Source organism: Berghia stephanieae, chromosome 3 (assembly GCF_034508935.2).
Source record: "Berghia stephanieae isolate SIO BIC M18660-M18661 chromosome 3, UCSD_Bste_1.3, whole genome shotgun sequence".
Classification (NCBI taxonomy): domain Eukaryota; kingdom Metazoa; phylum Mollusca; class Gastropoda; order Nudibranchia; family Aeolidiidae; genus Berghia; species Berghia stephanieae.
In genome coordinates, this window is record NC_088362.1 from 1,021,311 (window position 1) to 1,045,431 (window position 24,121).

Here is a 24,121-nt window from a genome sequence, read left to right on the forward strand (position 1 = left end):
GAAGGGACAGAGTCACTTTCTGATTTTCATCGATGGGGTGGTGGAATAAATATGTAGGTAGATCTATATCAATTTTAAATTATCATTCAAAGGATGCTATATTGGTTAGCGTTTTTAGATTGTCGAATGTATTTATACTCTAAAACAGTTATAATGAAAAATGTTCATATCTTTATATTTTCTATTAAAATTTGAAAAGTATGTTTTTAAAAAAATGTGATTCTGCCCTTTCTTTCCCTCTGCTCTTCAAATGCTTTATTCATTTCTAACATTATTCAAACAATTTAAATATTAAAATATGTACAATTACTTGATCATTCATGTACGTTGATAGCTCTAAGCTTATTTACCGACAAAAGTAATTAAATAATTTTTTCCATTCAACTTTGAGTCCAGTTTTTTCTTATAAAATATTAATGTAAAACGTAAGCAGTAACTGTAATGATTATGATGATGATGGTGGTGATGATGATGATGATGATGATGATGATGATGATGATGATATTAATAATAAAATAATAATAATAACAAATAAAAATATAAACCTTTTAAAAATTCAAATACAAACAATATCATATTAATTTTGCAATGAAATAGAAATTGTCAATAGGCCGTTGTTTTCAGTGCTATAAACGTTTTAAAGATTATACGACAGACCAACGCTGACATGTTTGAAAAAGTTTTCAAATTTACTTATTACTTGGCAAATAATTGTAGATTGTACTTTCAAAACGGGTCTAACAGCGGATTTATTCGGCAATGCTCTTAACACCCCTTGACTTATGATGTATTAAAAAACAACAAATATGAAAAACAAGTTTTTATTTGTTAAAATAATACACACTTCAGCCAAACAAAAACATTTCAGAAGTTTTAAAATATCAAAAGTTTCGATCAAGATCAAGTTATTATTGTCTTTTTACAGACGACAGCCTGCGTCAGATTTGTATTAGGTCGGGTAAACTTGATGCCGAACATTTCGAGTTTAGGTTTGAATCAGGCTGTTTTAGTCTAAAAACTTTTTATTGTGAAAAATGAATTTTGAAAATGTAATTCTGATCACTTTTAGCACGTTGTTTACTCGACATAAAACCGGGACAACGCCTTGATTCACCTATAGGGAATGATCATCATATCTTGTCGCGCCAGTGAGTCAGCCAGTCCCGGGCAGTCTGGTTGCATTCCCTCAGGTCAGCATTGGTGCAGTGAGGTCCCAGCGAGCATTCGTCTATAGGGAATGAAATTAGCGGAAGAGTAGCGTCCCTTGATTGGACGTCACCCATAGTCTGTGACGTCACCGGCGGAAAAGTTATTAGAGAGAGAACGTCATGTTGGTTGTGCGCATGCGTCTCTCGTCCTCGCTTCCGCCGGTGACGTCACAGACTATGGGTGACGTCCAATCATGGGACGCTACTCTTCCGCTAATCTCATTCCCTATTGATGACGTTTTGTATGTCACGACAAGCTATCATTATTAAAATAGACACATAGAAAGATATTATATCTTCATGCTCTATACTAATGAAATCACTCATTAATTGACTTCCGTAATTATCCCACGTTTTAAACAAGCTTCGTACACTGTTTATTCATGATATTTATTATACTTTGAATTCTCAAACATTGGAGGCACAAGATATACGAGAATACAAAATCACCATTCTTGTTTACAAGTCATTTGTGTCAATGGATTCAGAACTTGATTTCAAGCACGATATCGATTTTAACAATAAAAATAAACCGAACTAAACATGAAAGGTAAAAATAATGGACATGAAAAAGAATCGCACGGTGTCCTTGGTCAGCTAAAAGCGCTCACCATCTCAGTTTGCTCGCAATCAACAGTTTAATTGAAATAAATTATTAGATAAAAAAGGAATTTTAAAAAATTCTCCGGGTCTAATGTAGTCGATGTGGTCTATATATATATATATATATCACATATAATGATGTGAAAATATCAAGAAGTGACATAAATTAAGTTGATCTTACAGCAGCACAGATCAATGTGTAGTAAAGAGCGTGCAACAGATTTGGACAAGTCATGGTAAGATATATTTACTGCACGTTGATCCTTGTTTACTAAAGTAGGTATGTTAACACGTCCGTTTTCAGCACTCCAAACACGTTGGTCCTTGTTTACTAAAGTAGCTATGTTAACATGTCCGTTTTTCAGCACTCCAAACACGCTGATCCTTGTTACTAAAGTAGGTGTGTTAACATGTCCGTTTTTCAGCACTCCAAAAACGTTGGTCCTTGTTACGAAAGTAGGTGTGTTAACACGTCCGTTTTTCAACAATCCAAACATGGTGCATTCCATAGTATTTTATCAAATCTCCATGAAGACACCTTTCTCGATAACCCGATAAGGCCCATTACAATCTCCAAAGACGATATTGTGGAATTTCTTTAGACAACACACCGAATTCACATCAAACTGCCTGCAACATCTTTTAAAATAGGAATAGTCAAGGCTGCATTTCGAAATCACTTCCAATCCAATATTATTATGATTCATGAATACGTAGTAGGGCAAGTCGCCCCAAAATCGTACGCTTTTTCTATACCTCAAATTCTAACAGCTCTAACTGCAGATTGGGTTCAATAAACTCTCCACTGTTTGAGAAACTCAATTATTTGACATCTTTTGATTGGTTTGATATAAATAAATACACGTGAATTATTATCGGTTAACCTCGCAGAAAAGCGGAAAATAGACTACCGATCAAACCCTCGCCCCAAATACGTACACGGATGCCCCAAGCTTGCCCAGCATTAAATTTATTTTATAGTCATATAGCCTAATATATTTTCAATATAAAGTTTATATGACGATGACGTGGTTGTATTTCAGCTTCAATTTTTGTCAAAAGACTGATGGTATGGACTTTTCGGTGTTCCCCTTTATCAAACGATAGACAGATTAATATAACATAAAAGGCATGATATTATTGGTTATTGACATGTATTCAAACGGTGTGACTGTTGGTTTTCGACCCCATGATGTTTTTAGAATCACATTTAGTGGATTTACGATGTAGAACTACTGACAGTTTGAAGTAAATGTGATCTTTTGGAATTCCTGGATTAACAGTTCGGATTTGGGGCGAGGCAAGGGGTAACGTGAAATGCCCCAATTCCGCACGGGGGAGAAAAATACATTTAAAAACTTGTTATAATTATTTCATTGACAAAACACTTATGTAAATGACATATTTACTATCTCTGCTTATTGGGAATGAGATTAACCAAAGAGTAGCGTCCCTTGATTGGACGTCACCCATAGTCTGTGAAGTCACCGGCGGAAAAGTTATTAGTTATTAAAGTTATTAGTTGTGCGCATGCGTCTCTCGTCCACATTGGTTCCATACCATGCAGTCCTTTTCACTTTTCACTGAGAATTGGTGACTGGTGATAGACGCATGCGCACAACCAACATGACGTTCTCTCTCTAATAACTTTTCCGCCGGTGACGTCACAGACTATGGGTGACTCCAATCAAGGGACGCTACTCTTCCGCTAATCTCATTTACTATCGATTAAAATAAAAACGAATGAAGGAGGAATTACTTTTTACAGAGTCGATTATTTATAGTGGTGCAAATTAAAAAAAAAGGTGTGAAAAATCGAATTAGACTAAATATTTGGCTTCAGCTTGGAAAAGGAACCAATTTCCTACAAGATCGTCTAGCTTCATTTATGACATTATTTCGAATTACAGATAATAATGTATGAATGTCAATTTTTATGTGAACTTTAAGACTTCTGATTATATAAAAACAAAATTCGCCGTGAACAAGAGCGTTTTGTAAACACACGAAAATGTTTTATATGAAACACTCATAAGCGTATGGATGGGGGAGGGGGGGGGGGCTACCCTATCCTACCCGATATCACCAAATAGAACCAATCAATAATTCGCCATGCACATCCTACTGCACACCAAAGTCTTTCATTCATGACAATACCAGTGAGCTTTAATTCTTTGTAAAGAAACTTTAAAATTCCAAACACCTATTACCGACGATAAAGTCTCTAATATCACAAATCACGTGTCTGAAAAAACCCAAAGCGAAGAAAATATTACTCCAAAGTTGACAAATGACGTCATCATCAATAAAACGTAAAACGACACGTTACAGTGGAACACGCTAGAAGAACCTCCTCCATTAGCACCTCGGAGATTTCCACTTTTCGACGGATAAGGCGTACGGTTGGATTTATCCGGGTCTTTTCCGTCTGGGTTATTGGGGTCCCGTGGAAAATAAGTATATTTCCCACCTTTGTGGTTATCGCCCTTATTTGGACCAATGGTGGTTCTAGGACGGTGGTTGATGTAGTGCAGGTTACTTTGGGTTGTGGTGGTGGTAGTCGTGGTGTTGGGGCGGGGGGTGGGGTATGCAATTTTCACGCGACAGTTGTATTTGTCTTGTTGTAGAATAGAGAATTGGGCTACGATGTAGGATGATTTGGGATGCTGGTTGTGTTGGTACACGTATGTCTCTGATGCTTTCATTACCTACGGGAAGAAGAAGAATAGTGGTCGGGTTAATATCAATGGTGAGTAAGAGAATGGTGATGAATAAGATGACGGGAAAGACGCTTCTTCTTCTGCTGCTGCTGCTGCTAATGATGGTGGTGTTGGTGATGATGCTGTTGCAGACAAAGATGATGATGATGATGATGACGGTGATGATGATGATGATATTGAGCTTTATATAGCGCCTATATCCACTAAATGTGCTCAAAGCGCTTTACAAGGGGTCCCTGGTCAACAGCAACATGTAACATGTAGGACGGGACATGCCGCCAGTTAGGCGATATTAGAATTTTTCGGACAAAGACAAAGCTGTTAACGGCCAGGTACTCATTTTACACCTGAGTACGGTGAGAGAAAGTGAGTAAAGAGCCTTTTCCAAGGACTCAACTATGCGCCGAGCGTCAGGCTCGAACTCAGGACCTTCCAATCCGAAAGCGAGTGTCATACCACTAGACCACATAGCCGCATGATGTCAATGATAAATCAACATTGGCATTAGTTAATCTTTCACACCCCAGAAACTTTCCAATACAACTTCTGCTATTTATCAGTTTTAATTGCCTTCATTAACTCCAGCCATTAATCAGGATATATCCAACCAACTATGCCATGGAATTAATTTAACTAAGACGGTTCTTCCAGCTCACCAATTTACCTCGGATTAATCCTAGATCTCTTCAAAACAGACGACAATGTCACACTCTCACTCACTCATTCCCATGACCAGCTGATCGTCTGGGGGCATGCGGGATGCAGACTTCACAACCTCACGCAATTCATAAATGTCTCTGGCCTTTTCGAGAAGGCTATTAAGTTTAACCTGTCAACTCTTTGATGTTGTCTTGTCATAGTTTATTTTCTGTCTTCCTCTTCCTTCTCCTCTGTCCCTCAACAAAGCTCTGCCTGACAGTCTTAATAATAATACTAATAATACTAATGCTGAAAACTTATATAGCGCTATAATTCCGAGACACCAGACTCTAAGCCCTTCAGTCTTCCACAGGTTATCTCTCTCTCTCTCTCTCTCTCTCTCTCTCTCTCTCTCTCTCTCAACAAAGCTCTGCACGACAGTCTTAATAATAATAATAATAATAATAATATTAATAATAATAATAATAATAATAATAATGATGATGATGATGATGATGATAATAATAATAATAATAATAATAATAATAATAATAATAATGATAATAATAATAATAATAATAATAATAATAATAATAATGCAGAAAACTTATATAGCGCTATAACTCCGAGACACCAGACTCTAAGCGCTTCAGTCTTGCACAGTTATCATGTCGGACAGCGTGTCCGAACCATGACAGTATTAAAAACAGTGGTTCCTGTCCTCAGGTTCGATCCTCTACCTCTTCTAGTAAGTAATCCTAATTTGTCCTGTGCTCCAAATATGAAACTCTCAGGATTTTCCGAATGCTCTTATTTTGAAAAACACATATTCGTTGTTCTTGATCTGCAGTGAGAGTCCATGTTTCACAGCCATAAAGCGGGATGGAAAGAACCAGCAACATGTAAAATTTTAACTTAATCCAAAATCAATATTGCTTTTCCATATGCTGTTAAAGTCTTGTCATGGCTGCTGTTGCCATTCCAATCCTAGCTTTCACCTCTGCTGTGCTTGTCCCAACTTTGGTGAGCAACACACCCAAGCATTTAAATGAGGTGACTTCACTTACTTTAGGATTTCACCGTTGATATTGGTTCTCGTCTGAGGACTGTTCGCTAGAAATTGCGACTTTTCGGGTTTGATCTCCATCCCGTATGTACAAGTTGCTTCATTGGCAATCTGATCATTAACTGCAATTCGTGTTCATTTGTTGCTATCAAGTCCATGTCGTCTGCAAATCGAAGGTTTCAGAGGACTGCTTTAATCTTTCCAATTAAAAAGGGTTGGTAAAAGAATATAGCCCGGTCTGACACCAACTGTAGTTCTGAATGAGTCTCCTATCTCATTGTTAAGTAGTACGGCAACGTCACCTGTACCAAATATTAAGATGGGATGTCATTCTTTCTTCACGAAAGGTGGCAGTGATTATGCATCTGTGATATTCGATGGTCAACCCTAAACCTGACCTCATCATTTGCTTCCAAAACCATGGACAAGAAGAATAAAAGTCCTAAGTTACATTCATTATCCGTATCGCCTTGGTAGCTAGAGAACATATAAAAGGAAACTTTAGAATCTCATGAAATAAGAGAAATTAAACGATTACGTCGTTTCAAAAAAGGCAAAAGTTATGATCACACACACTTGTTTGAACAAAAACAACGGCAACTTTTCAGGAATTTAATGTTCATACCTTAATCTGATGAGACTTGGTGAAAGTCCAAACAAGATATTGCCCCATGCCAGAGTTGTAGGTTGCTGTTTTAGTGATGACAGAGTATGATCCGTTGTAGAAGTTGAATGAAGCAATGCAACTATAGCCGATTGGCACGACATCAAAAGAGGCCGCCGGTTCCTTAGAATCACTGGATTGCACATCTGTACAATTTACTGGTCTAGAGGAAAATGTGGAGAAAGAGAACTTTTAACAAAATACATATAAAATGCAATTGACATTAAAGTGATGATCATAAAGCTAGCAAGATCGTATAATTCTTGCACTGTATAAGGCATGTTGGAACACCTGATTACAGGTGATGAAACCTGGATTCACAACAAACTCCAGACACAAAACGCAACTCAATGACTCAAATCACTCTTCTCCTCTTGTCGCTAACAAAACATTAAAAAGAGCAATTACGGGAAAGGAGATTCCAGATTGATTTTCAAAGGTTGACAAACACACACACATACACACACACACACACACACACACACACACACACTTCTTTCGGTTGGGTATCCATTCGATATTGTCACACTGGCAATAATTCTTGGATCTACAAAGGAAATTCATTGGAAAGTAGAAGACGAATGACTGTCTATTATAATTGAGTTTCAAGTATGTAAATGTATTCAAATATTTTGGAGTAATGACAAAATTCCTGCTTATTCTTGTACCACCCTAACATTTTCAGTTATTTGATTAAAGAAAAAATACTGCATAAAGACTGGGAGAAAAGGAATGGAGATTGTCTTAACGGTTCATCATAATAGTTTGTCACTCTAACACCGACCTACCCCACAGCAACTGGTGCAGATCTCCGACGAAAAGTAATTTGTAAAGGCACATTCCTGGCATCAGGTCTCATCCTATATCTTAAGTGTTGCTGTTGGTTTAGACCCATCGCAAAAGATTTTGCGCTACTATGTGGGTAATGCACTACAGTGGAACCTCCCGATTACGACACCTCCGAATAACGACAACCTCCTGAGTATGAGTACTCAAAGTTTATAAAAACGATTCCTGCTTGAACCAATGAGAACGCAGCTTTTTTTTTTTTTTTTTGACGAATCTTGGCTGATGTGCATTAATAAAAACCAAGGTATAAATGTAAGTGTAAGCAAGTAAACACAAAATCTTGGAAAATGTGATATTATGTGGTGATAGAAGTAGTAGTAGTAGTAGTAGTAGTAGTAGTAGTAGTAGTAGTAGTAGTAGTAGTAGCAGTAGTGTAGTAGTAGTAGTAGTAGTAGTAGTAGTAGTAGTAGTAGTAGTAGTAGTAGTAGTAGTGTAGTAGTAGTAGTAGTAGTAGTAGTAGCAGTAGTAGTGTAGTAGTATTTTTGTGGGAGGAGGGGGAGGAATTTTGTTTGTTTTAAAGGGTTTTACAGCGCCTGTGACACATCTATGTCATATCAGCGCCAGTAAAAAGGAAGAAAATTGGATAGTAAAAAACCTTCTAGATTTACAATTGAAATAACATAAGAAAAAGTAAGACAAAGGGGAATGGTTTAAATAGGGAACAGATGTAGATTCCAGGAGCACACTATCAGTGTACTCAGTTCAGATCACCTAAAAGTCTCATCCAGACACACGCACAAGAACCCTCTAAGAGAAATACACTACAATGTTTTGTTTGTTTTGTCAATGGTCCCGCGGGCCTTACCACGCCCACTTTGTCCGCCATCTTGGAAACCTCTAAATAACGACACCTCCGGATAACGACATAAAAACTCGGTCCCGTGGCATGTCGTTATCGGGAGGTTCCACTGTATAATAAATTTCCCACACTTTAAGCTTCGCCCCTTCCCCTGAACTCTCTTTCTCACCTGATAAGAAACTTGGTGGGATCAGTGACTGGACTGTAGTAGAGGCATCCCCCACATCGACGCCCGTCCTCCATGAATGCAATCCCGTTCTGTAGGGGAGCTGGAATGCCACAGGGAACCTGAATGGAAATAGATAAACGACCAATCGCTATTCATTATCTCAGGGGAGTTAATCTGATGTGTATGAGTTTTAAAATAAATGCCTTCAATGAGGAAAATGTTTTGTTTTCCTAGACTTCTTATCACATACATTGTGAAATTCTAATAATTTGGACTCACGTTTTCTAATCTATTTCATTCTTAACAATACCTAATTGACTCTGTGGGTCACATATGAGACCTCCAAATGAACTATATGAAGAAAATTGAGTTTTTAGTTTAAATAATTAGAACATTTAATTTTAGTTTTCTGATAGCTAATAGGCAAAACGCAATCTTCTAAAAAAGAAATATTTGAACTCCAATTTTAAAAGTTTGTCACCAGGATATCGTGTTTGATGATCGTCACCCATTAACAAAATATAGTGTTGGCATGACCAAAATCGTATCTTAAGCGTACATCAATCAATCAAACAATACAGTATGGTGTACATATTGCTTCCTGGGTTTAGTTCAGGTGGATTATAAAACACATCTTCTATACCACAATTTTCTTATACCAAACTAGAGGCAGTTGACGGAGTGTAAAATTAAACAACAATGGAAACAGAGAGAAGCTTCAATTGAGTTGGTATTTTGAAAAGACAAATCAACTATAAGGCGGACTTCTACGGATCTAGCATGTTCAACGCACTTTTCGAACTATATATACATACCCCTAGCTGATCACATAGAATCTAATTTCAATTGAACACAATGCAAGTTACCCTGTAATGGATTCTTTTAATAGAATGATTGATTCTTACAACATTTGTCGTTTCTTAACTCTCTCCTTACCAGCCATTTTCAGAGTCTCCCCCATAACGTCACGCCCCACCCAACATAAAAATATAATTTTCTTACTCAAACCGAAAACCAACAAGTACATTCTACACACAACATTGTTCATCAAAATAAGCTCCAGAACAGTGTCAAGTTTTTATAGCTAGATATAACAACACATTTTCTTTAAATTTTGCGATGTGCAAAAGAAATCAGAATGATAGAATTATTTGTTGTATCGTGACGAATGTGACGATTTTTCTATGGTTGGTAAGGAGAGAGTTAAACCCAGGAATTTGTTCACTTTTGAGTTAAGTAATTTTTAGTTTATTGATCATTCTCACTCACCTGGTCACTAACCACACTCAATAATTTGTATTTATTTCAAAGAAATCACGATACCGCTAGATTCCGGTCAAAAAATTAAATATATACCTACAAGTGTATTTTACACCAGTTTTCAATCTTAATTTCACGATAACAAAGTCAGTTTTGATTTGTTTTTCTTCTTTCAGCATAGAGGATAAGATCACACATAGCAACACTCAGAAATTGTGGCCTCGCGACGGTGGGTGAAAAAAAAACCCAAAACGAAACAGCAACCCAAACCAAAGAAGCAAAAAGCACCTCGGAGACACGGCTTGGTGTGGCCAAGTCTCTCTAAAGTGTGAACATTTAAGGACCAAAACACTTCTTTGAAGTGGGTTTCTTCCCTGAAGAATTCCTGCTCTCTTTCTACATCAACATAGAGTACACAAGAAATAAAAATATAAACAAACAAACCTCTTTGATGTCTTGTGTGTTGACAATTAACCTCGGTGGTCTCTCTTTGATGTATTTTGATTCTGCTCTAGTGTGTATCTGGAAATTTTGAGGTTTACAAATGTATTCTTTCTTGGATTTAACATTGGGCAATGGCCAAGAGTGCCGGTCACCAAGCCTGAATCGAATGACAGACGAATTCACCTTCTTCATCTCTGCGCATGCGTAGCGGGGCAAACATCCGTTATCGTAGGTTTCCAAAAAGACCCGTTTGTCCGGATAGATATCTTTTTCCAGATTAAGACAATTGTAATTTCCTATATTTTTTCCTCTGACTGTATACGTATCAAAATCGATAAGGTAATCCCCCTCTTGACCGCTGTCCATCCACTGGCCACGATATTGCTCATCAAAGGTACACAATCCAATCTGGTCCTCGGACTGACACGTCTTGCATGTCAGGGCACAATGTTGATTAAAGTTGGCGTCACAGTAATGGACGGCGTCCTCACATACCTGGAAAGAAGATACGAAAATGAAAACATTGAGAAAAAGGAACTTTGTTAACACCGAATAATACGCTTGTTTAGAGAATAGTTGGAATCGGCTTACCGAGCGTGACAGTCACAGAACATAGAATTCTTGTGCGGCTATGTGGTCTAGTGGTATGACAGTCGCTTTCGGATCGGAATGTCCTGGGTTCGAGCCTCGCGCTCGGCGCATAGTTGAGTCCTTGGAAAAGGCTCTTTACTCACATTCTCTCACCGTACTCAGGTGGAAAATGAGTACGTTAACAACGTTGTCTTTGTCCGAGAAATTGTAATATCGCCTAACAGGCGTCATGTCCCGTCCTACATGTTAAATGTTGCTGTTGAACAGGGACTCCTTGTAAAGCGATTTGAGCACATTTAGTGGATATTGCTCTATATAAAGCTCAATTTTTTTTACGTGCATTAATGATTTGTATAATGTAACCCTCTTGGGACACACCATTAATTCTATATCCTTGTGTCTGTGTTTAGCAGGGCCAGTTTCATCGACCAATCAAGCAACTCAAAGGTAATGTTTGATTGATATCGCCTAGCTTTCCAAGTTGGGTTCGAGTCCCTTTTTCAGGATAACAAAATACAGAAAACTACAACAGAAGTTGGGAAATCAGATATGAAGAATTCTAAACACTCTACTATTCTTTCAGGATCCGTTTTAGGACAAATATTTTTTGTCTTCAAAACCCAATACCACCTGAAAATGTTATCAGCAAGCACGGAATCGGCTACCATCTACACACTGGCTGATATTGACATTTTAATTTAAGACACAAGAATCAATGAAGAGATTAGAGCATTGGTTGGAAATAGATAAGAGCCTCGTTACAACAACAGATGAGCATGTGCAATAATTCGATACAGATAAATGATAGTATATGTGACATAAAAATACTACTACTACTACTACTACTACTACTACTACTACTACTACTACTACTACTACTACCTACTACTACTCTACTAACTACTACTACTACTAACTACTAACTACTACTACTATCTACTACTACTACTACTACTACTACTATACTACTACATACTACATACTACTACTACTACTACTACTACTACTACTAACTACTACTATACTAACTACTAAACTACTACTACTACTACTACTATACTACTACTACTACTATACTACTACTACTACTAACTACTACTACTACTACTACTACTACTACTACTACTACTACTACTACTACTACTACTACATATACTACTACAATATACTACTACTACTAACTACTACTATACTACTACTACTACTACTACTATACTACTACTACTAATACTAATACTAAATACTACTAACTACTATAACTACTACTACTACTACTACTATACTACTACTAACTATACATACTACTATACTACTACTAATACTACATAATACTACTACTAACTACTATACTACTACTATACTACTATACTACTATACATACTACTACTACTACTACTAAACTAACTACTAATACTACTACTATACTAACTACTACTATAACTACTACTATACATACTACATAATACTAATACTAACTATACTACTATATATACTATACTATACTAATATACTACTATACTATACTACTACTACATACTACTACTACTACTACTACTACTACTACTACTACTACTACTACTACTACTACTACTACTACTATACTACTACTAATACTATACTACTACTACTACTACTACTACTAACTACTACTACTACTAACTACTACTACTACTACTACTACTACTACTACTACTACTAACTTACTCACTTACTACTACTACTACTAACTACTAATCTACTACTACTAATACTACTAACTACTATACTACTACTACTACTACTACTACTACTACTACTACTACTACTACTACTACTACTAACTACTACTACTACTACTACTTACTACTAACTACTACTACTACATACTACTACTACTACTACTATATACTACTACTACTACTACTACTACTACTACTATAATATTACTAATTAACTAATACTAATACTATATAATATATATAATATATAATAATAATAATAATAATAATAATAATAATAATAATAATAATAATAATAATAATAATAATAATAATAATAATAATAATAATAATAAATAATAATAATAATAATAATAATAATAATAATAAATAATAATTAATAATAAATAATAATATAATAATAATAATAATAATAATAATAATAATAATAATAATAATAAAGCGTAATTTCTTTAGAGTCCCTTTCGATCAAAAGTGCTCGGAAGCGCTTATACATAAATGTAAATTCGACCATATTATGCATCATTCAATACAATCACTCAAAGAAAACTGAAAGGAAGTACTTTGTCTTCATAGATGCTTTAAAGGAGGACAGAGAATTACAGTGTCTGGTGTCTGCTGAAAGAGCGTTCTACACAGATGGAGCAGAATGTGCGAAAGCACGTCGTGAAAAATTCGACTTCAGAATCAAACGGTTCAAGTACAAGGAAGTAGATGAGTGGAGAAAGCGATTCGGATTGTAGATAGAAAGAAGAGACAACAAGTCGTTGGGACCAGTGCCAGGGATGGACTTGAAACAGTAACAGGCAAGTTGGTAAGCAATCCGCTTCTCCACGAGAAGCCAATGCAACGACCACAAGACTGGAATGATGTGATCTGACTTTTTTGATTTGGTAACAAATACGAGCAGCTTTATTTTAGAGTAGCTGCAGTCTTGAAATCGAGCATTTTGGCAACCCGTAGAGGAGGGAATTGCAATAATCAAGTCTAGAGGTAATCAGTGAGGTAAACTAGCATTTTGTATGCGTCATCGTCGATAAGGTTCCACACGTGTCCAATTTTTCTGACAAATAAATAGTGGATATTTTGACAGAATTTCGAGATTTGACTTTATATGTCTAAAATTCATCTAAATAAAAGCCTAACTTAAGTTTGTTCACTGACACATCCAAGACCAGATTTTTTGCACTGAGTCTGATAGAGAAAACATGATGGTTACAGGCAGTGGAATTGATTAGAGAAACATTAATAACGTTTTGTAAACAATTGGTTTGCTTTAGCATAATATGTCTCACTTTAGAATAATAATAATAGTAATAACAATAATAATAATAATAATAATAATAATAATAATAATAATAATAATAATAATAATAATAATAATAATAATAATAATAAGAAAAAGAAGAAGAAAAGATAATAATAAGAAGAAGAAGAAGAAGTCGGTTTTAAGCCAGAATTGTTTAGAAGCTAAATAATATAAGATTTGGATTTAGTCCATATGATGATTTCTTGGGGAGGGTGACAATAATTTCTATCGTACGAAAAGCTACACATTTATATATCTGATTATTTCAATTTGAAATTTTCTTATCAGCATCTTGTTCAAACCGACATAAAACCCGTTGGGAGCCGTGGGTCACATTTGGCCATGACTCTGAATTTATTGAATCCTAACCTAAAGCAGATTACGCCCTTCTCTCTAACGCCGCTTACGAGAATCAGTTTAAACATTCAACGCCCACTTTACCTGTATCTCATCTGCGCATGTGCTGGAGAACACCCGCTTTTTTAAGCCAAGCTTGAGGTAGTTCTGAGAGAATTCCAGATTTGGCATTGGGCTAGCGTCACAGACGACTTGCATCCACAAGTAGGCTTCCTTGATGTGCGTGAGCGGATCGGATGTCCTCATACACCACCATCTGTCTGGTTGTTCCGCGTGTTTCAGCACAATGAATGTGTAGGTTCCTTGAGTCCAGTGGGCAACACACTGTGCCTTTTGGATTGGGTTCCTGGGTAGACCTTTCGGCACGCAGTGTTCTTGTCTGGATAAAATGATGATAGAAATGAAAGCAACGATATTCTATTAAACGAGAGAGGCTAAATGAATGAGAGAAAGTGGATTCAATATTCGTTCATAAGTGGTATTTAGCTCCGTGTACGGCTATGTGGTCTTGTGGTAAGACACTCGCTTTCGGATCGGAAGGTCCCGGGTTCGAGCCTCGCGCTCGGCGCATAGTTGAGTCCTTGGAAAAGGCTCTTTACTCACTTTCTCTCACCGTATTCAGGTGTAAAATGAGTACCTGGCCGTTAACAGCGTTGTCTTTGTCCGAAAAATTCTAATATCCCCTAACAGGCGGCATGTCCCGTACTACATGTTAAATGTTGCTGTTGACCAGGGACCCATTGTAAAGCGTTTTGAGCCCATTTAGTGGATATTGCGCTATATAAAGCTCACTTTTATTTTATTTATTACTTATAAAATGTTCAAGATATCGAAAATTAAACATGCAAAAAAGGAGAAAAAAAAAGAAGAACAAAAACAAAAAGAGAAAAGAAAATAGAAAACAATAAACACAAATAAATCATCTGGCGTTAAACAGCTTAAAAAAGTGAAGCAAATACTCGTAAAATGTGACAGTGTAAATGTTGCACAATCATCCTGTTTTGTTGATAAAGGGGAAACCCGAAACGTTCATCTGATCTGGTTTTGTAATTAAATTGAAGCTTACATTCAACTTCACGTAATTATTTAGTAAAATGTGACAAGCTGCTAAAACGAGCAGAGGAAGTAATCCAGTAAAGAAAGAACTTACCTAAAGTTAATCACGATTCCTCCCCCTTTTTCACACTCGCTCTCTATTCTCATCAAAAGGCGGTTGTTACTGCAAACCAGCGAGTTGTTTGGGTGGGGGTAGTAGGCAAAGAAGTTGTACCCACCTGGTAAAAACAGATATAAAGTAAATACTGTTGGGATATAATTTTAGTAATAAAATACTTGGCGTATTTGAATCAAATGGCTTTTTAAACACATTTCATCACGTGACTCAGGTGTAGATGAATGGCTTTTTACTCTCAGACACTCGATATACATGTGAGAGAATTAAAAAAAAAATAAAAAAAAAAAAAAAAAAAAAAAAAAAAAAAAAAACAAAAAAAAAAAAAACAACAAATAAAAAGCGAAGTAAACAAAAGACCAAGAGCAAACAGCTCCATATTGTATTCACAATACAAGTATCATGTGAAAAAAAACTGAGAGAAAAACACTCAACACAATAAGTCTGACTGGTTGGAGTCAGCTATACAAAGGCATCTGTCCTAACACCAGTCAGCACCAATTGTCTCAGTGAAAAGGACTGCACGGTATGGAACCAAAGTGGACATATTTGCAGCACTGATAGTCAACTTCTATGACGGATTTGATTTTACATTGTTATAATGGACACTATATGGAATGAGATTAGCGGAAGAGTAGCGTCCCTTGATTGGACGTCACCCATAGTCTGTGACGTCACCGGCGGAAAAGTTATTAGAGAGAGAGAACGTCATGTTGGTTGTGCGCATGACGTTCTCTCTCTAATAACTTTTCCACCGGTGACGTCCCAGATTATGGGTAACGTCCAATCAAGGGACGCTACTCTTCCGCTAATCTCATTCCCTATTGTGAGTTGTTATGAGGGTATTTCCATTATAACAATAAGCCCATAACAGTGTAATTTATTAGACCTGCTAAATAGTACACGTAGTTTAAAACCATTGATAAGACACTCTACTTAAATGTTCCCGTAAATTATGCGTATGCATCCATTGTGATACTAAATGAGAAAGAGAAGAATACTGATCGATAACATCAGAAAGAGGCAGTTACGGTTTCTGGGACATATGTGGAGAAGAGACGGAATAAAAAAGTTGGTAACATCTGGGATGATCGAAGGAAAGAGAGCTAGAGGAAGACAAAGAATGACTTATCTAAATAAGCTAAGAATGGCCAAATGTGACTTAAAAAGCAACACAGATTTCATGCGCACCGCAGAGGATCGTGATTCGTGGAGACAACTGACGTGCTCAAGAGTACAAGCCACGATGGATAATAAATGAGCTTTTATGTAGCGCAATATCCACTAAATGTGCTCCTGTTATGCGATATTACAATTTTTCCGGACAGAGACAACGCTGTTAACGGCCGGGTACTCATTTTACACCTGAGTACGGTGAGAGAATGTGAGTAAAGAGCCTTTTCCAAGGACTCAACTATGCGCCGAGCGAGGCTCAATCTCAGGACCTTCCGATCCGAAAGCGAGTGTCAAACCACTTGCCGGATGATGATGACGATACTAAAAGCCTACCTTGAAATGGACACGTGACACTGCCGTTTCCTCGTTCCCCCAAATGCACCAAAGGGAACGGATCAATGCTCATCCCGTCTTCATCGCAGATGCTTTTGCTCTGTCTGTCAAACACGGCTGATTTCTGTACGAGGAAAAATCATTATTATAAGACTAACCGACTCAATTTGGTTTTTGTTAGGGCTAATCTGAGGCAAGAAAATTGGATTATAAGTCTGAAATATAAGATTCGAGTGAAAATATATTGTTTCATTTGAGAAGCCAAGTATTGTTTCTTGGACTGCAAAATTTAATTTTCGTATTTTTGATGAATTTTTAGTGATAAAACTCAACTTTCATCATTGGCTCATCAAGCCGTGATACATGTTTGATGCTTTAGGTCAGCATCTCAGTCATCACGACCAAATATGGACTTGAGGCGCTGGGTCACACAATAATACGGTCATGAACTAAGGCAGCCATTACGTGCTGTGGAGAAATGAGGCTTGAAGCTACAAAGTACAAAAGGGGTAAGTCAGTAATAACTAATCGAGGTCATGGCACAGAGATTCTTAGCTCATTGACAAAATTGCTGTCAACAATGAAATGGTATCAGACAATTTATATTAATTATTCGTAGACCGGTGCTATTTAACGAGATAAATTTGTGCCACAATGGTAAGGTGACAAATATCTAGTGGAAGAGTGATAAATGTATAAATTTTAATTATATTTCTAACATTTGACGTGCCATCAATGGGAAGCACCAGTCTAAAATGACTTTTCTAGTTTAATTCATGTGGATGTCATTTTTCATTTCTTTTATTTTCGTTTTGGACATATTTTTCTGGTTTATCTACACAGCAGCGACCGTTTAAAATGACAAAATATCAACAACAATACAAAATATAGACAATTATAAACGTCATTAAACGACGCATTAAGATAGGTATTTCATCACATCTACATTTATTCTGACTTGGAATTAACTGTAAATAAGACAGGCTCCATTGGTTTTGGGCAACTTGAGGCGTAGAGACGCCCATGGACTGCTTGATTTCCGGATGATAACCACAGGTTTCATTTTAAAAACTCCTTTTTGGCAATGACTAGTATCTCTGGTGACAAAATGTGTGCTTGTTTAAATACAGGCACCTCCTTTGTGGGTTGGGAATATTTAACGAGGTGGGATGTAAAAGGTCAGGATATTGTGCGGCTATGTGGTCTAGTGGTATGACACTCGCTTTCGGATCGGAAGGTCCTGGGTTCGAGCCTCGCTCGGCGCATAGTTGAGTCCTTGGAGAAGGCTCTTTAGTCACATTCTCTCACCGCACTCAGGTGTAAAATGAGTACCTGGCCGTTAACAGCGTTGTCTTTGTCCGAAAAAATTGTAACATCGCCTAACAGGCGTCATGTCCCGTCCTAAATGTTAAATGTTGCTGTTGGCCAGGGACCTCTTGTAAAGCGCTTTGAGCACATTTAGTGGATATTGCTCTATATAAAATCTCATTCTATTTTTTGAGAATGCTCCTACATTTATTGTTGTTGGATTTTATGAGGCCACGATTAGATTCAGGATCTTTTGTAAGCAACTGGTGGAGTTATTGACGTGGGGGAACAAGACTAGACCCCAATCAAGCCGCGTCCACTAATATCATCTAGTGCGTCATAGATTGTGTTAACGGAGAAAATCTGCAACTAATAGCCGACGTTTCTCATTCGCCGACGTCTGACCGGTAATCAGAAGGTCTAAGGTTCAACCCCAGTCGAAGAAGGCTGATCTTTAAAAATGATTTGTTTCTTGTATTTTTCTTTTTCCCCCCTTTGTCTGGCAAGATTCATACACACTTTTTCAGATCTTTGTCTTATAGGGAATGAGATTAGCGGAAGAGTAGCGTCCCTTGATTGAAGTCACCCATAGTCTGTGACGTCACCGGCGGAAAAGTTGTTAAAGAGAGAACGCATGCGTCTCTCGTCCTCGCGGAAAGCGACACAACCAACATGACGTTCTCTCTCTAATAACTTTTCCGCCGTTGACGTCACAGACTATGGGTGACGTCCAATCAAGGGACGCTACTCTTCCGCTAATCTCATTCCCTATACCGACGTCTGCTCCTTGGTTTGTCATTTTCAAAATGTCAAAGTACGCTATACAAAACAAAAACAAACAAAAGAAAAAACAAAAAACAAACAAAACAATAAACAAAAACAAACAAAAGAAAAAACCAAAAACAAACAAACCAAAATCATGAAATAACAATAACATCATAATATATTATCTAAAGATAGTAAGCAATCACCTTGATCTGTACAATATTGTGACTCCTCTTCAAGAACTGCAGGCATTGATATTTAGTCTTATGTTCCTCTCCTCTCAGCCTCACCAAAAACTTGTTGTCCGACTCTCTCTTGAGACAGTCTTTCAATAACGGACCGACAGAGCCGCCATCAAACGACTCACGCACCTTAATGGACGTCGGCTGAAACGAATGAATTTGAAATATTATGGAGAAAGCTCACAATTCTATATTTGGTAATGTCACGTGATACGTGCACATATTTACAGGTCTCTTAAACGAAAGTAATTATGGCCGTGTTTTAACACTGTTGTAGTGTAATACATTTTGCATTCTTTTTGGACGTGTAATTATTTGCACGTCGGATATCCCACTATTTATGGGCTCATTGTTGTAACGAAAATACTCTTAAACCAAGGCAACAATATCAAATCAAGCCCAGAGGACGAGAGACGCATGCGCACAACCAACATGACGTTCTCTCTCTAATAACTTTTCCGCCGGTGACGTCCAATCAAGGGACGCTACTCTTCCGCTAATCTCATTCCCTATTGTGCAATTAATAAGATTATTTTAAATTTTTGCATAACAGAAGTTTTATTTCATGCAGGAATGGAAGATGGTCAAGAATACAAATCATATAATAAGTGAATCAAATAGAAAGAGGAGGATTGAAAGAAGAGGTGGGTGGAGAGCTTTATTGAATTGTAACAGGAGATGGGGTTCTAAGATAAAGGGAGACTAATCAAAGTGGATATAAATACAATGAAAACGAAAGTTGGTCTATAAGCTATTTGGTCGGCTATGTGGTCTAGTGGTATGACACTCGCTTTCGGATCGGAAGGTCCTAGGTTCGAGCCTCGCTCGGCGCATAGTTGAGTTCTTGGAAAAGACTCTTTACTCATATTCTCTCATGACCGTACTCAGGTGTAAAACGAGTACCTGGCCGTTAACAGCGTTGTCTTTGTCCGAAAAATTGTAATAGTATCGCCTAACAGGCGGCATGTCCCGTCCTACATGTTAAATATTGCTTTTTACCAGGGACCCATTGTAAAGCGCTTTGAGCACATTTAGTGGATATTGCGCTATATAAAAGCTCAATTTAAAAATTTTAATTTTTTATTTGATTAAAAGCAGGACAATAACTTTTAACAATAAAGACATGAAAAAGAAAACAAAGTTATTGTCAGAAGAATCGGCCCTTTTTTGATGGAAAACTTAAGAGAAATAGAAGAGGATGAAAAAAAGGAAAATGCTGGAGAACAAACATCAAGTAAATGACTGGAATGCGATTGAAGCAATATAATTGTGCTGCTTGGTGGTATTGTGGTATGACACTCGCCTTCGGACCGGGAGGTTCTAGGTTCGAGTCCATCTATAGCAGGGCAAAGTCGAATCCTTGGCAAATGCTCTTTACTCACATATTCTCTCATCACACTGAGGTGTAAAATGAATACCTCGCCGGTGAAAAGGTTCTCTCTTTAAAGATAAATTGTAATAGCACCTCATTCAGAGGCGTTATGTCTTGTCCTTAATGTTAATTATTGCTGTTGGCTTGGGACCCTTTGTATAAAGCCTCGAGCACTTTAAGAGGATATTGCGCTATATAATTTGTGACCCTTCGCCCCAAAACGGTATTAAGTCGGGTTGGTTCAGATGCTGAAAATTGAATTTATAACCAGAAATATGAGACTTGTGTTGAGTTTGTATGTTTTATTGAGGAGAATGGATACCATATTTTATGGTGCTATTGCCAACAATTTATATTTTTGACCAGTTTAATATTTAATTCGGCTTTTAAATATATGGTTCGTTCCGACATAATACCGTTTTGAGACGATGGGTCACATTTATAGGCTGCAATGGATTTCGATGAATGGAAGGGCACGGCACCCATCCACGTTCTGGAAAATAGAAGGAAGCTGACTAAGGTAAGGCAACAATAATATAATGAACTTATATAGCGCCTAGTTCCAATTTAGAATTGCTCACTGGCGCTTTACACCAACACATCATGTATGATATACAAATATAGAACTGGCATGTTAAAAACCACACAAATTCGATGATAACATAATATATTATAATACAATACATACTAAGAGTCCAAGATATATGCCCTACAGAAAAGCTCAGTTTTTAACCGTTTTCTAAAGATAAGTGGATTTTCACTATTTTTAGTTTCAATATTGATGGAGTTCCACAGTCGGGGGCATGGTGGTCAAAGGATTTCTCATGATAAACTAACGATTTTAGGGGTTCCCTTAGGATATTTAAATTAGCAGATCTTAAATTTCGACTGGGTTCATAAAGGTGGATAAGTTCCTGAAGGTAAACAGGAGCAGAATTGTTTAAGCAATTGAAAATACATACATTGATATAAGGTAATACATTCATTGATATAAGGTAATACATACATTGATGTAAGCTATAAGCTGGCCATCCTTGTAATCTCCCGCCCATGGATCTGATCTTTGCAAGAACCTCGGAAAACGACACGTTCCATGAATCAACTCGATCGTGACCGCTGTCAAAGCGGTAAATATCAACAGAACGGTTGGAAATTGGGTCATTCTTTAAATCTGTGAAAAATCAAATAAAGATGAAATAAAAGGGATGAGTAATTGTGAGGCATAGCGTATAGAGTATGGTTAAACCAATTTACCGTCGTACTTTGGAAACAAAAACTCGTATTTGAAATTTTGGTCATAAAAATCGTCCTTGAAATATCGATCGATTTAATTGACCCAAATTTTAAAATACGATTTTTTCGACATCACAACAATTAACTGGTCACGAGCTAATAGGATTTAACAATCTTTTCATGCTCTTTGTAAACTGTCGTCCATCAATAACATTTTCAAAGTAATATAGATAACCAACATTCATTATTAGGGGCAGCGTGGCTCAGCGGTACGGTCTTTGCTTCGTACCCAAAAGGTAACGAGTTCGATCACCCGCCCCTGCGTTGTGTGGCCTTTAGTAAGTCACCTAGCCCTAGCTCACTTTGCGGCGCTTCTGCGGCTGACGCCTGGGTTATTCCAGTCTTCCCTTGTAATAGACCCTAAAGACAAATTTCCCCTCGGGGATGTATAAAGGGAATTTTTTAATTTGTCAATTTTCGGTACATGTCGCTGTTTCAAATTCTCACACAAATAAGCGTTGTAGGGTCGTATTACAATTTCCTTTACGTGGAAGCTTCACTAAGAATGTACTGGGAGGTTAGAGGCATTTGAGATGTTGGATATATAGAAGAATGTTGAGGCTATTATGGACAGACACGTATACGGACGGGGAAGTGTTGGCGAATGTGAGAAAAGGAAGAATATTGATAGATACCATCAGAAAGAGGCAGTTAACCCTTTTCTTACCGGCCATTTGAAGAATTTTCCCTAAAATTTCACACCCACCCAACACAAAAATAGTTTTTTCTTACTAAAACAGAAAAGGAACAAATAAATTCTATGCATAATATTGATCAGCAAAATGAACTCCACAACACAGTGTCACGTTTTTATAGCTATAATAAAATATTTTTCTTTAAATTGTGTGATTTACAAAAGAAATTTGAACGATAAAATTGCTGGTTGGATCGTAACGAATGTGACGATTTTCCTATGGTTGGTAAGGAGAGGATTAAGGTTTCTGGGACATGTGTGGAGAAAAGACAGAATAGAAAAGTTGGTAACATCTGGGATGATCGTAGGAAAGAGAGCTAGAGGAAGACAGAGAATGACTTATTTAAATCACATAAGAATGACCAAAAGTGATTTTAAAAGCAACGCAGATTTCATGGGCACAGCAGAGGATCGTGATTCGTGGAAACCCCTGATCGGCAACGTGCTCAAGCGTGCAAGCCACGATGGATAATGATCTATAAATAGATTGGTGGTGAGGTGGGGTGAGTAGTAGGGGGGGGGGGGGCATTATCAATTATTCTAAAATCGTGACATTTGCGGAATTTAAATGTGCGCATTGCAAAATTATTTATTCAAATCTCACACCAATGAAAGGTGAAAAGACACGAACGATGTTCAATTTGTGTGTATCTCTGATATCAAAGGTTAAAAGCATAAAATAAATGATAGATGAGATCTGGAATAAAAATGATTATTATCTCAACAAAACTAACATTTAGGATCTTAATATCTTTAAAAATGAAAGGCTGACTAAGCGCTGAGATAAAATGACAGTCATCTTAAAGAGCATCAGTCGTTTTATGGGGAAGCAGATAGCAATTTAGTATGTGCATAGGTATAATCATTTCCAGATGATAATAAGCATGTACATGTTGAATACTTGGATAAAGCAATGACGCATGGGAAATAACTCTATTCTTTTCAGTAGATATGACAGTTTTCATAATGGATGTCGTTTTGACCTTATTCAAATGACTGACACTTCATAGGAGGCCAATAATTATGGCTGGCTCGATGAATTTTAATAAGTCTATCTTATCATTATTTCTTTTTTCTTCCTTTCTTTCTTCTTCCTTCTACTCCCATCAACCTTTTCCCGATCCTCCTCCTCCTCACCTTCTTCTTCTTCTTCTTCTTCTTCTTCTTCTTCTTCTTCTTCTTCTTCTTCTTCTTCTTCTTCTTCTTCTTCTTCTTCTTCTTCTTCTTCTTCTTCTTCTTCTTCTTCTTCTTCTTCTTCTTCTTCTTCTTCTTCTTCTTCTTCTCTTCTTCTTCTTCTTCTTCTTCTTCTTCTTCTTCTTCTTCTTCTTCTTCTTCTTCTTCTTCTTCTTCTTCTTCTTCTTCTTCTTCTTC

At 37.0% G+C, this 24,121-nt stretch overlaps 1 protein-coding gene across 1 annotated transcript in view; it reads right to left on the reverse strand.

Moving 5' to 3' along the window:
• Positions 1 to 3,887: 3,887 nt before the first annotated feature.
• The window catches only part of LOC144966991 (uncharacterized), a 146,153-nt gene continuing 125,919 nt past the window's right edge, over positions 3,888 to 24,121 (reverse strand). Inside the window, exons 4-12 of the mRNA XM_078903697.1 lie at positions 21,770 to 21,934; positions 19,356 to 19,535; positions 17,077 to 17,200; positions 15,547 to 15,670; positions 14,481 to 14,775; positions 10,422 to 10,916; positions 8,718 to 8,836; positions 6,862 to 7,063; positions 3,888 to 4,519 (exon numbers count right to left, since the gene is read on the reverse strand). Coding sequence (XP_078759823.1) covers positions 4,049 to 4,519; positions 6,862 to 7,063; positions 8,718 to 8,836; positions 10,422 to 10,916; positions 14,481 to 14,775; positions 15,547 to 15,670; positions 17,077 to 17,200; positions 19,356 to 19,535; positions 21,770 to 21,925 — 2,166 coding nt within the window. The 5' untranslated portion in view covers positions 21,926 to 21,934 and the 3' untranslated portion in view covers positions 3,888 to 4,048. The remainder of the gene's footprint in view (positions 4,520 to 6,861; positions 7,064 to 8,717; positions 8,837 to 10,421; positions 10,917 to 14,480; positions 14,776 to 15,546; positions 15,671 to 17,076; positions 17,201 to 19,355; positions 19,536 to 21,769; positions 21,935 to 24,121) is intronic.